At 42.5% G+C, this 12,697-nt stretch overlaps 1 protein-coding gene across 1 annotated transcript; it reads right to left on the bottom strand.

Moving 5' to 3' along the window:
- Positions 1-337: 337 nt before the first annotated feature.
- MRPL23 (mitochondrial ribosomal protein L23) lies at positions 338-11,391 on the bottom strand. Its single transcript, XM_083862876.1, has 5 exons — positions 11,344-11,391; positions 11,095-11,217; positions 10,398-10,480; positions 8,473-8,546; positions 338-681 (listed from the first exon to the last, which is right to left on the bottom strand). Exons 1-5 carry the CDS (start codon positions 11,367-11,369, stop codon positions 517-519), a joined length of 471 nt encoding a protein of 156 aa, XP_083719002.1. The 5' UTR covers positions 11,370-11,391; the 3' UTR covers positions 338-516.
- Positions 11,392-12,697: the final 1,306 nt, after the last annotated feature.

The following is a 12,697-nucleotide window of genomic DNA, read 5'->3' as shown; positions in this document are numbered from 1 at the left end:
GCATTTGTCCAGGAACGGAGGGGTCACAGCAAGGAAGGCAATAGGATAGCAGGACACAGTAAGTGACAATAAGGGAACCCTACATCCTGAGCCTATAGTCCAGTTTTCTACACTTTCATGTCCCCTTCTGTCTAACCTACCTTGACTTTTATACCTTCTAGTCAATACAAACTGCATGTATCCTAGGAAATTAAATACCCTATTTCTACTCAAAACAACCTGCAGCAGCATGAAAAAGGTAAGCACAATGACACCCTCATAGTCAGAAATGACAACAAGGAATTCCACATTGTAGAAATAGTCCACAAGTTCACAGAAAAGACCTGGTGCAGTCAGATTTATTTTACCTTTTTATTTCTTCAGAGCCATTTTCTTGTAGGCATGCACAAACAGCCTGAAAAAAAGACACGCTAGCAAGGGCTGCTCAAGAATAAACATTCAGTCATCACGAGAAGAGTGCAAGTTGTGCTAATCAAAATCCCTCTGAGCCTAAAGGAAGGCAGCTGGCTTGTTGCATCAAAGTCCAAACCAATCAGGGACTCCACCTCGTCTGGGGTCCCCTTCCTGCTTCTTCTTCTCTTTCTCCAAGAATTTATCCTTGAAGTCATCGAAAGAGCGAGTTTCTGCATCTTGTTCTTTCTCTGGAAATAGGTTGGGAAACTGAAAGGTTTGTCCTTGGCCCTAAAGAGAAAACAAATGGTCAGAGAGACATTCCAGCCTTTCTGTGGTAGCTATGATCTTAGTGTGAAAGACCATCCTGAATTTTCAGCTAGTGCAGAACGGTACCTCGTGACCTCCCAAAATCTCTTTCCACCTGTGTCCCCAAGATATATGGAAGTCCCTTCTCCTGAAAAGCTAACTTTCAGCCCCTCCTCCTCTGTGTGCTGCTTAAGATACTGACTTTTTTTTTTTACAGATGAATGATCAGGAGATGGACATCTCTTCAAAGACTTCAAATCAGCTCAGAGATGTTGTGTGAGTCATACAGTGAAAGCAAGAAGAGCAAAATAAGTTATTTTGCTAAAACAACACCACCAGGGAAATACACAGTGGAGCAGGCATTCATTATGTTAACACTCAGGATATGAGTAGTGTTTGTAGTTGTTTAGATCTCAGTTAAGGATAAGAGAGAGCAGTCTTAGCAGCTGTTACTGTAGGGTGTAATGTGGGAATACAGAATAACAGATATCAGAGGTCTCTTATCAACAGACATAAAGACCATGGTGTAAAACAATTACAGTGGGAACAATCTGTCTAATATATCACTAATGAGATTAAAATGATTACATCTGCATCAGTCATTCTGCCTAACAGACAAGTCATTTTAATGAAACATCATCATCAGATCTATGTCTCCCACTTGGAAAATAAGCATTTGCTTGGTCTCTGGTTTTTATCTAATAGCAGGAAACCATTTTTCCGTGGAAATGTACTATCCCATTAACATTACCTACTTATTTTTAGTGGTGTTTGCTCTAAGCACAACTTCATTAAACTGAACAATATCAGCCCTTCCATTCTGTATGGGACCTTGCATAATAAAACCTGTAACTGGTCACCATAACCCTAAAATTACTCTCCAGAACACTTACAAACATTACAACACATTAACTTCTTTGGCAGCATTCTGCATACAGAAATCTCAAGAAAACCATTTAACTGCTTCAGATGAAAACAGGTGGGTTTGGCTTTTTTCCATATCAGCCAGTCTTTAAATTTATGCAGTAAATATAACCAAACAAGAGGCTCAGTTATGAAATGGTTCCACGAAGAACATCAAAGGAGCCTTCCCCAGCATACCTACTCTGCATTTTGGGATCAGAAAAATGACATAAATAAATCCAATGGAACCATCACCACGTCCCTGACCCAGCTGAATGTCTGCTATGTTTTATTTAATCATATACACTCAACCTGGCAAATAACAGGTGTGAAAAAATCTGAACCTCATATGCTTTGGAGAGAAAAAAGCATTACTTATCCCAGATGAGATTATCCAGACTGGAATCTACAAAATACCAACTCTACCCAGCAATGCTCCAGTTGTTTTTGTAGTGCATACTTTTTGGGGGTTTCCTAAGAGCCTGACCATACTACAAAAACAACAAGGGAGCTGCTGTGTACATTGCCTTTTCCTTGATTCTAGCCTGGATAAGCTCAACTGGAACATATCAAGGTTTTTCCTTTCCATTGGTGTACACTCTGGGGTTTCAGCTCTTTTGTACCTTTAAATTACCAACAGGTATCCTCATAATAGCTGTCCTTTGACAGCTAAAGCACAGCCCCACTTCACGGCACAGAAACTGGCCTTACCAGGGTCCTTGAGCAAACCCAAAGCTGCAGCCTACTGAACCTCTTCCTGTAGTAGGATCAACAACAAGCACCCTTGAGACCAAGCACTGCCCAGGATTTTAGCACACTGAAGCATTTGGAAAGGATTTGCTAATATTACAAAAAATTGCTGTGTTTTAACTGCGCTGTGGGCAGGTCACTCAGCCCAGCAGTACCTACAGAACAGACAGGGCCCACACTAAAGAACTGTCTGCCCTGGAGAGGAAGCCATTTTAGTTAAACTAGTCAGAAAACAACTCAGGCTAACATGGTAGGCACACCACCTCCACTGAAAATCCGAGAACTATTTATATTGGTAACAGTGTAGTAAGGGACTGTTCTTGTTATGCAGCACTTTCCTTCTGGTATGCTTCCAGGACCAATGCATTTCCCTTATTGGAGAATAGAGGAAAGCTGTCCCTAAAGCATACTAACAACATCCACGGTAATTCACTAGGCATTGCAAAACAGTTATTATTTTAAAAAGAGGGAAGAAAACAAATAAAATACACTCAGAGGCTGTAGCAAAACCAGACAAACCTTTAAGCTGTTTATCAAAGTGCTCACAGTTCCCATTTCAAGGCCAGTGGAAGTCAAATATTGAGCTGAAAATGTCAATCTGTATCTGGAGTCTTTTAATAAATCAAAATCAGCACAGACAAGTTGGCTCTTTCCAGCTCTTGTTTTGTGAAGAAATTCTGATTTTGGCTGTCAGCCAAACATGATTTGAAACAGCCAAGACATTACACCCTGAGAACTGAAGGTTGATAAATCTTAAGTAACAATACTCTGCAGTAATACTGCACTGTAAGGCTCTGGAGTGATGAAAGCTGTATGAAAAATAGCTGTTGTGCATGCTCAGTAGCTAGTTTTCAGAAGAAGCCTGTATCTTGGGTATTTCAAAATTTAAAAAATACCAAAAGGCATCAACTTACATAAAGGGTTGTGAGTCTGTCCAGGCATATTTACACACAGTGCATCTTCCACACAATGCCAGAGGCTACTGAGGTTCAAGCTCATATGCCACCTCCATAAAAAAAAGCCTACCAAAGGAACAGGAACAGAGGGATTGTCACTCCTCTACACAGTGCTGCTTTTTTCTTAAACTTTTTCTTTGCAAAAGTTTCTCTTTCTATACAGCAACCATCTGACAACCATATGATAAATGCATCCTCAGAAGGAAATCCTCACTGGAATAAAGCACACAATTTTTACCAAGCTCATCAGGGTTTATCTGGTTTACAAACTGCTAAAACATGAAGCGCTGGCATATTCAACCGGAAAGGAAGATTCTGGCTTACTTGAAAGTAAGCCTTGCATTTTGTTCACAGTTTCACCTTTTGCAAGCTATCTATCCCTTTAATTACTGAATTACTGAAATTCTCATAAGCTGAAGTAACTTCTAAAAAGGCTAGAACTTGCTTCTGCTTTAGAATTTCTAAATTCCGTGTAATTACCTTAGTTAGAAGCACAGAGAAAGGGAGAGAAGATAACACTACCTTTCTACTCAACATAGCTGTGCTAAAAGAAAATCCTGTAAAAAAGACAGACATGGGAAAAAACTAATTTTGCTTGGATAATCCAGTCTGTCATGAAACTGGGTGGTGCACTGACAGCAAAAGATCTGTTTCACCAATGTGAAGTGATCCCCTGATACTCTGGAATTTGTCAGGGTAAGCTCTACCACCATGTGTTCACCTCACTCTCAAGTGAAGCTTTACTATACTAATAAAAAAAAGAACAAAAAGCCCCAAACAAAGCAAGTCAGAGAGTTGGCGTCGAACACCTAAAAAAATAAAGGCAACATGATGATTTTACACATTGTTGTTCCTCAGTTTGGGGTCTTCCCAGAGACCTTCCTTTTTCCTATAAGTTCTAAGGTTATGCACAAATGAGATGTGTGGTCCAGTGTTCAGATAACAGAAACAGAACCCATAAAACTTCTACTCCTGCACAATTCTGATCCTCAATTCAGCATTACCCAAAAGTAAAGTGAATTATATACAAGGCCTTATGAGGATTCATTTGTTAAATGCTAATAACATCCTTCAGATAAAAGCATAAAACATTTATTTTTCCCTTTAGATTTCAAGCCTTTGTCCTAAGAAAGGGTGAAAACACACCTCGTTCTTGGGAGTCTGTCTAAGGAGTTATCACAGGAGTGGTCCAAATTGCCTCCATTCATTTTAATGAGAGGTTAAGTGACCTTAATTAGGCCCATGAAGTCAAGCACTGGCCTTTCCACTGCTGAGCCTCACGTCAGAAAACTGCTTGGAAGGATTATCCAGTACAAATTCACTTATACTTCTCTGACCTTTGAGTCCCCTGAAAAGTTTAGAAATGGAAGATCAGCACAGATATTACTGTGCAGCAATGATGCAGCAAACACCAATCATGTAAACAACTGTGAGATCTTCTGGTTATTTGGATAATTGAAGCACTTACTACTGTCCTTCAGAATTAACGGAAAAGTGATGTTTATCGTATCATTCACTACAAAAATGTTGGACTCCCAAAAGCACGGGATTCAGTCCAGCAGTAGCAGCAAATGCAGCTAAGTTGAATAATCCAGTGCATTCGAACAATTCTCCTACTACTGCAGTGGTAACATCTGATGCTAAAACAGCACTGAAAGCAACTTCAAAAATCCACTCAGGAACAACACTGCATATGGATCATCCAAGTTTCCCCTTAATTCAAAAGAAAACTGCTGTCACATCTGATGTGCAAATAGGTTAATTACTGTGAATTTACAGGACACTCTAAACGGGGGTTGAAGAGAAAGCATTTGCAAAAATGCTCCCACCGGTGCCATCATTCAAGCAGCTAAATAGGTGTTAGTCCTAACACTGACAAGGTCAGACTCCTTTTTACAGCCATCTCCACTAGATTTCTCAAAACAGATTTAATTAAAAATAGGTCTGGATTCCAGAGGCTTGTCTACAGTTGTGCTCCCACGGGTACTAACACCTGTTAAGCTAAACCAGTGAGAACACTGAAGGAGGAGAAGGAGGGGATGTTGTTGTTTTTTTTTAATTTCCCTGATGTTAATGCAACTGCAAAGTTTCCCACTGGTTTTCTTTCTTCTTTTTTTCTTTTCATTGTAATAATTATAGATGTATTGGAGTAAGGAGAAAGGCTGCTGCGTTACATTTATCTAGTTTGCGAAGATATAAAACTTAGGTTTAATTTAAAAAACAGAACAGTGTAGAAAAATACCATCTGATACACAGGGCCATAAGTCTCTAACTTAAACCTTTCTCACCACATTCCAAAAGGGGAAAAAAGGCAAGCAGGCTCTGGAATGGCAAGATATTGTTGATCCACAGCCTTCTATGATTTGAGGTATTTTTTTAGTGTGAAAATATTATGCTTGGACAGATCACGTATTTGTCCAGTTACCGCCTGAGAATAAAGTAAACAGCTCCGAATCTCCAAGAAATAGTATTTGGAAAAGAAAGGACAACAATCCTTACATGTGGAACAGCTGGGGCACTAGTCTGACACCTAAGGGCATGTTGACTATGACTTCATACACCTTCCACCTTTGAGACACTTGCAGTAAGTCAATGGATGTGTGTGTTGCACTAGGACACATGAGGTGATGCTTTATGAAGCAGGGAAACATAACTGCTCATGAGAATAAATTCAATTTCATTCAGGAAAACTGCATCACAGCTGCAAAGTCACACTGGAAAGAGCAATACTTCCACCTAGTGGGCAACACAAAGATCAACCCAAGACCTTCCAAAAACATATCCATATTTTTCCAGTCTCACGCAGTTTTAACTTGAAACTGGATTAATGAGAGAAAACACAGCTGGTAAAAATGGTGGGAAAGCCCAGCTATTCTGACTCACGGCAGATGCAAACTAATTCTCATGAAAATAAGGATTTTACAGTGGTTACCAAAGACCTTCCTAAATTAGGCAGATATTAACAACGGACTGCATGGGGCCTGTAGTGGCCTGATCACACCATGAATGAGAATGAAGGCAAACCCTTAAGATTCAGAAATTACACTGGGTTTCTGGCTTCACTCACTGTTTCAAGCTGGTGTGAACACAGAGCTGGGAGCTCATTGTCTGAGACATCAGAGCTAGTGATGAAAAGCAACAAACAAAAGTAAAAAGAGAAAGGGGGAGGAAAAAAGAAACCTAAATGTTAATGGAATTAACAGACCACAACAACAATAGTAAAAAAAACAGACCAAAGAAACCAGGAATGAGGTGAGGAAAAAACACAGAGACCAAGCTTTACTGGCAGGAGTTTAGCAAACGGTCAAGACTCCCTCCCTTGACATGAAAAACACCACCAAAAAGTGGTCCCCAGATCCTACTCATGGAAGAGATGGAAAATATTAAGATTCCTTAAGAACTTATTGTGGTAACTACAGTCAAAGGCAATAAGAGACTCTTGCTGTCCCATGTATTAAGAGACCTGAGCCACAGTGCAAACAGGGCTCCATGCCTTGCCCAGAAGACAAAACGGGAGGCTGGAGGAACAACTGAACTACTCCTGTGCACTTGCCTCCAACACCAAGCTAGTTTAGGTGAATCTCCACAGCTGGGCTGAACAACCCTTAAGGTTATGGCAACTATTCCAGGTTGAAAGGCTGAATGTGAAATAAATGCACAAAGGCACTGCTTTAAACATCTTGCTCCAACTGAGCAGCAGCAATCTGCTGCCCTCTCCTTCCCCCTGAATATCTGTGGGTTGTAGACTACCTCCTTCTCACCTCAGCAGACACAGGACACAAGACTGCATTACAGAGAAATAAAATTTGAGAACTGATTACATTTCACTAGAGACACATGTCTGCTTTGGTCTTTGGAAACAAGTTTCCAAAAGCAAGGAAGTCACTAGTAGGAGGCTGTGGCAATGGAAAGTGTCTGCAACTATCTACTAAAAAGAACGGAACTCAGAGAAAGCAACTTGTGAGATACAACACCAATCCAAGCATTCACTTCCTAATTGTACAGTCCTGCTCTCCAGCAAACAAAAAACCTAGCACAGACAATCCAACAGGGAGAATTTGCTCACCAAAGCAGAGACTCTTCCTTGGAAAAGGAATGTGAGTTTTAGCCATTGTAATGTAAAATTCTCACAGACCTAAGGTTGCCTTTAACTTCAGCAGAGTAAATCAGAGTTACTCCTCATTTAAATACAATTCTCTTACTTTTTAGTAACATTGCACTTTACATTATTCTTTTAAATTAGGTAAGGGCTGTGTAGGAAAACACTCCGTCCTCACTTTTCTTTCTACTCCCCAGAAGGGGCTTAGAAAAAAACTTCTAAACACATTTAAACTTTGAAATATTAAAAATCACATTTCTCATTGTTTGTGCCTCTTTAGTTTGACCCCAAGTCCATATAAAGTCTTAGCCAGTCTTTGAGATCACAGTGTTCCCCCAACACTGAATCCTTGTCCCAAGGCAGAGTAACAGTGATGTGCTGCCAACTGCAATTTTGAGCTTATGGTTTTAAAACCTTAAATACCATCCCTTTAATGTCATTTTGGTATGTGAAGGTGTTTTCTGTCACTGGTTGCACTTCTTTTTTGCATAAAGACAGGTAAGCCCAAGTTTAAACTATAATATGGTCCTGTTATGAAAGAAATTTACAAGAACATGAAGCTCCTTTTCCACTGGGCAACCAATGTATATTTCAGAGCCCAGTTCAGCCACAAAGCATGCTTGTTTAGACATGACTAAAGGCTCTCCAAGGAATAAGCCTTAGTCTTCTCTGAAATTCAAAGACCTTTAATAAGAAGTTCCCTACCCTCACAATATATTCTTTCACTTACTGGACATTTCAGCAATCAACCACACAAGTCGTGAACCTTCCAGCACACAGACTACAGGGTCAGCATGAAACTCTCTGGCAAAGCAGCACCCTATGACATCAGCCCACAACCTACAGACAGACCTCAAACCAACACGGGACTTAAAAAATAACCATTTGTTTGAATTTGATCTTTAGACCGAGTCATTTAAATCTCTTTACATTCCAAAGAAACTGTGACTAGTAGAGGATTGGCAGAAACATTCGGCCAACCAGGGCAACTCACTGGCCATTACTTTCAGCTTGGCTGGTTAACAGTGCCTTCCTCTTTCCTCACAAGCATCCCTGTTAACTCACCAGCTGTACATAGGCGACCTTGTAATCTGGCTTCTTCACTCTCTGATTCCTGTGATTCCTCTTGTTGTTCGCACCTGCAGAAATGAAGACAATCCCACCTTTTACTTCCTCAGCACTTCTGAGTTCTCCAAAGCAAGGCCAAGCTGAAGGAGGGACTTGGCTATCTCTGATTTATTGTTAAGAGGAATACTCTTCCTTCACTTCCAGCACAGCACCACAATTATTAAAGTGTACTGAAACTGGTGGACACTGCTCTCCTTGTTTAGAAGCAGGGAACCAAGGCACCACCAGCCTGCTGCCATTGTGCCTTCACACACAAAGTCTGCAAAGAAGCAAGGAGAAAAGTCCCCCAAGTAGGGGCCAGGGGTGATAAACTGCCCTCCCAACATGCACACCTTCAGGAAGACAAGGAGAAAATGACCACTAAATAGCCTTAAACTTGACAATTTTTACTATTCAACTGATGAGCTGGATGTACTGTTTATACACTGAGATATTATATTCCACACCCAAACAAACTAAGGCACCTCAAACTTCTCCAACCGTGCTGGTCACAACTGCAGTGGGAAGTATAACTTACCCCCTTCTTGTCAGGCAGACATTAAAGCTCTCAGATTATTAGGCATTCTAACCCTCTTTCATCCCTGACTATATACCATCAATTAAAATTAGCAGTGAGGGACAAAATGGTTATAAGGACAAGCATGACTATTTTTCAGTGCTGTTTGTAACTACACCTGTTTGGTATTTATGACTTAATTTAATTTTCCTTTTCACATAAGCATATTACAGATGATACTTCCAGGTTTTTTCTTCCTTTGTAAGTTAAGAGTTTTACAACGTTATTTTGAAGCTTTTTCTTTTATCCTCCATTTTTCACTCCTACAGGTCTTTTCTCCTATTCCTTTTCGAATCATCCTTAATCTTACCATTATAAACAGACAATTCCTTTCATAGAGTCACTACATGAAAAATGAAAAACCCAACTATCAAAGATGTCTGAACCAACAAGTCACTCACCACTCCATAATTATACTGCCTGATAATCAAAAATGTAAATTAACATGAAAAAAAGAAGAAAAATATTCCTGACTGCTTGCAAACTGCAGTCAGAGAAGCTTTCATATGCAATGGTGACATTACCTAAATTTATCTTATTAGACATTAGAGACGAGTCCCTTTTCCTCCAAGTCAGAGTTCAGCATAAGTTAAACAGGGAACATATTTTCTTTTTCTCTTGGGTTGTTTTCTGTTGGGTTTTTGGTGGGCATTTGGGTGGTTTTGTTGTTGTTGTTGTCATTTCTAGGGGTTGGACAAGAGATAAATACCACAAATGGAAACATTCAAGTCCATAGCAGAAATCTGGTAACAACAGGTGACAAAAACCTGAAATTTGTCAAGATGTTTTTCTGACATTATCTACTGGTTCAACAGAGTATTTTTCTTTGCTGTACAAACTTTGCTTTTTGTTAGACTGTAACACCCCCTATGTGTGCATGCAAGTTAATTTCAGCTCATTTTTAAAATGAGGGCTACAGGTGAGTTTAAATTTAATTACTACTTGTATTAAAAGCAAGAAGCAGTTCCTTCTGAAGGGAGATACTCACTGATCTTCAAGGAGAAACAGTACCTACAAAAGCACAAGCTAGATAACTGTCAGGATGATTAAACTTTTTTAATTCAGATTTTTCTTTTTAGAGTGAAACTTGAATCATCATTTAATCACAGCACTTAAATAAGAAGTGGCATGTGTTCATTTGAAGGGATGACTAAACAACTATCCTAATAGACATCACCAGCTAAGCACCTGGAACCACTGCAACCAAAGTCTGCTGAAATCTAACAGACTTTCTGAAAGTTAAAAGTCTGCTCTGGCTGTGCAGGGATGCTGTATTCATCACTTTGCATTACTCAGCTGCACTTACCATACTGTATCCTGGTCCTCACAGCAGCTACCGGCACATTGTATATTCTTTCAAGGTAATTCCTGATATCCACTTTTGTCATTCTAGGCAATGAAAAGACATTTTGGGGGAAGAACGGACGAACGAACAAACGAAAGACAGAAAAGTATAAATATTTAGACAAAATAAACGAGAGACTGATTGATACTGTGGAATAAATATGTCTTCTTCTTATTTTAACCAAGATAGATTTACGACATGAAAGTGTAAACTCAACCCAGACCACACACTGCTATAGCGATTTATGATCCATAAAATGTAACAATTGTCAAATACTTTATCCTCTGTAGCCTCAACATTCAAAATGCCAGGCATATTCTGTGTTCAGCAGGCTTTCTCACTGCCCGACCTGAGACGCTTTTCTTTACTCTGAGTAGGAGCTGCTGATGTTTCCAGAACCTGCCACAGCCTTATGGGCTCTAATGTGTGCCAGCAAACTGGCCAGGCTGAAAGAGTCCTGACAAATAACTGGATACCACGTTGCTTACTCTGGATCCTATTCATAAGCACTTCCTTCTTCCCAAGCCCGTCCCTGGGAAGGCTGAGCCTCTCTAACACTTGGGGAGAGGAGCCACGCAAAAAGCTCGTCATTAAACCAGTGCCCTCTCGGGCCTCCCACCCCTCAGCCCGCAAGCCCGGCTGCCGTGCCCGCACTCACTCCATGGAGACGCGGAACTGCACGGTGTCCTCGGGCTGGGGCACGCCGGGCCGCACCGCCAGCATGAAGAAGTTGGGACGGAAGATCCGCAGCTGCGGGCCGCCCCTCTGGAACAGCGGGTACCTGCGGGGACACGCTGCCGCTCACTGACCGGCCGGTCCCCCCACCCCGCCGCCCTGACTCTGCCCCACCGGCCCCCCATCCCATCCCACCACCGCCGCCCGCCCCGCTCGGCTCCTCTCCGCTCACACGGCCCTCCTGGCGCCCGCCGCCATGGCCGAGCCCCGCGACGCGGCAGAGCGGCTCTGGCGGGCGGCGGCAGCGCCCCCTGGTGGCGCGGAGGAGCGCGGCGGGGCCCTGCCCGGCCCCCTCAGTGTGAGATACACGCAAAGCTGCCAGAGGGGGCCCAGCGGGAGGCCACGGAGACGAGGAGGGGTCTGGAGCATCTCTCTTAAGAGGAGAGACTGCGGGAGCTGGGCCTGTTTAGTCTGGAGAAAAGTCAGAGAGGATCTCATTATTGCGTACAAATATCCCAAGGCAGGTGCCAAGGGGATAGTGCCAGACTCTTTTCAGTGCTGCCCAGCGACAGGACAAGGAGAATGGCCGTAAGCTGAAACACAAGGTGTTCCACCTCAACACGAGGAAGAACATCTTTACACGGAGAGTGGCAGGGCACTGGAACAGGCTGGCCAAGAGAGAATGTGGAATCTCACTCCCTGAAGATACTGAGACCCACCTGTGCCCATTCCTATGTCACCTGCTCTGGGTGACACTGCCTTAGCGGGGTGGGTTGGACTGAACAATCTCCAGAGGTCCCTTCCAACCCTAACAGTTCTGTGATTACGTGACAATCTTGGCTCTGTGGGATGCTGCAGTGCTGTCTGCCTTTGCTGGGGTCCTGTCCTGACTCTCCTGCTGTCCCCCATGCAGGTGAGACCCCGGCAGAACAGACACAGGGCTGTAGGATCAGGTCCAGAGAAGGCCACAGAGATGCTGCAAGGGCTGGGACACCTCCCTCGTGAGGACAGGCAGAGAGCTGGGGTTGTGCAGCCGGGAAAAGGGAAGGCTCCATGGAGACCTGATTGTGACCTTTCAGTGTGTAGGAGTGCTTATATGAAAGACAGAGACTTTTCAGCAAGGTATGTTGTGACAGGACAAGGGGCAGCTGTTTTAAACTGAGAGAGGGCAGGTTTAGATTAGATGTTGGGATGAAATTCTTTACTGGGAGGGTGGTGAGGCTCTGGAATGGGTTGCCCAGAGAAGTTGTGAATGCCCCATCCCTGGTAGTGTTCAACTCCAGGCTGGATGGGGTCATGAGGAACCTGGTCTGATGAGAGGTGTTCCTACCCATGGCAGGGGAGTTGGAACTATATCATCTTTCAGGCCTCTTCAAACCTAAACCGCTCATGAGTCCTGAGCATATGCCACCAGAGCCAGAGTGGGCACACAGGTACCAGAAACAGAAGTTCAGAAACATGAGAGAGCCTCTGATGGACTTCCCTCCACCAGGGCAGTTCAAGGGTTGGCAAAGACAGGAGGCCCTACAGAACAGCTCACACCTCAGATTTAGTAACAGCCACTCGTGTTTTGACATCTACATTGA

Source organism: Zosterops lateralis (genome assembly GCF_965231275.1).
Source record: "Zosterops lateralis genome assembly, chromosome: 6".
NCBI classification, from domain to species: domain Eukaryota; kingdom Metazoa; phylum Chordata; class Aves; order Passeriformes; family Zosteropidae; genus Zosterops; species Zosterops lateralis.
The sequence above is the reverse complement of the archived record's forward strand: the minus strand, read 5'-3'. Positions and strand labels throughout refer to the sequence as shown.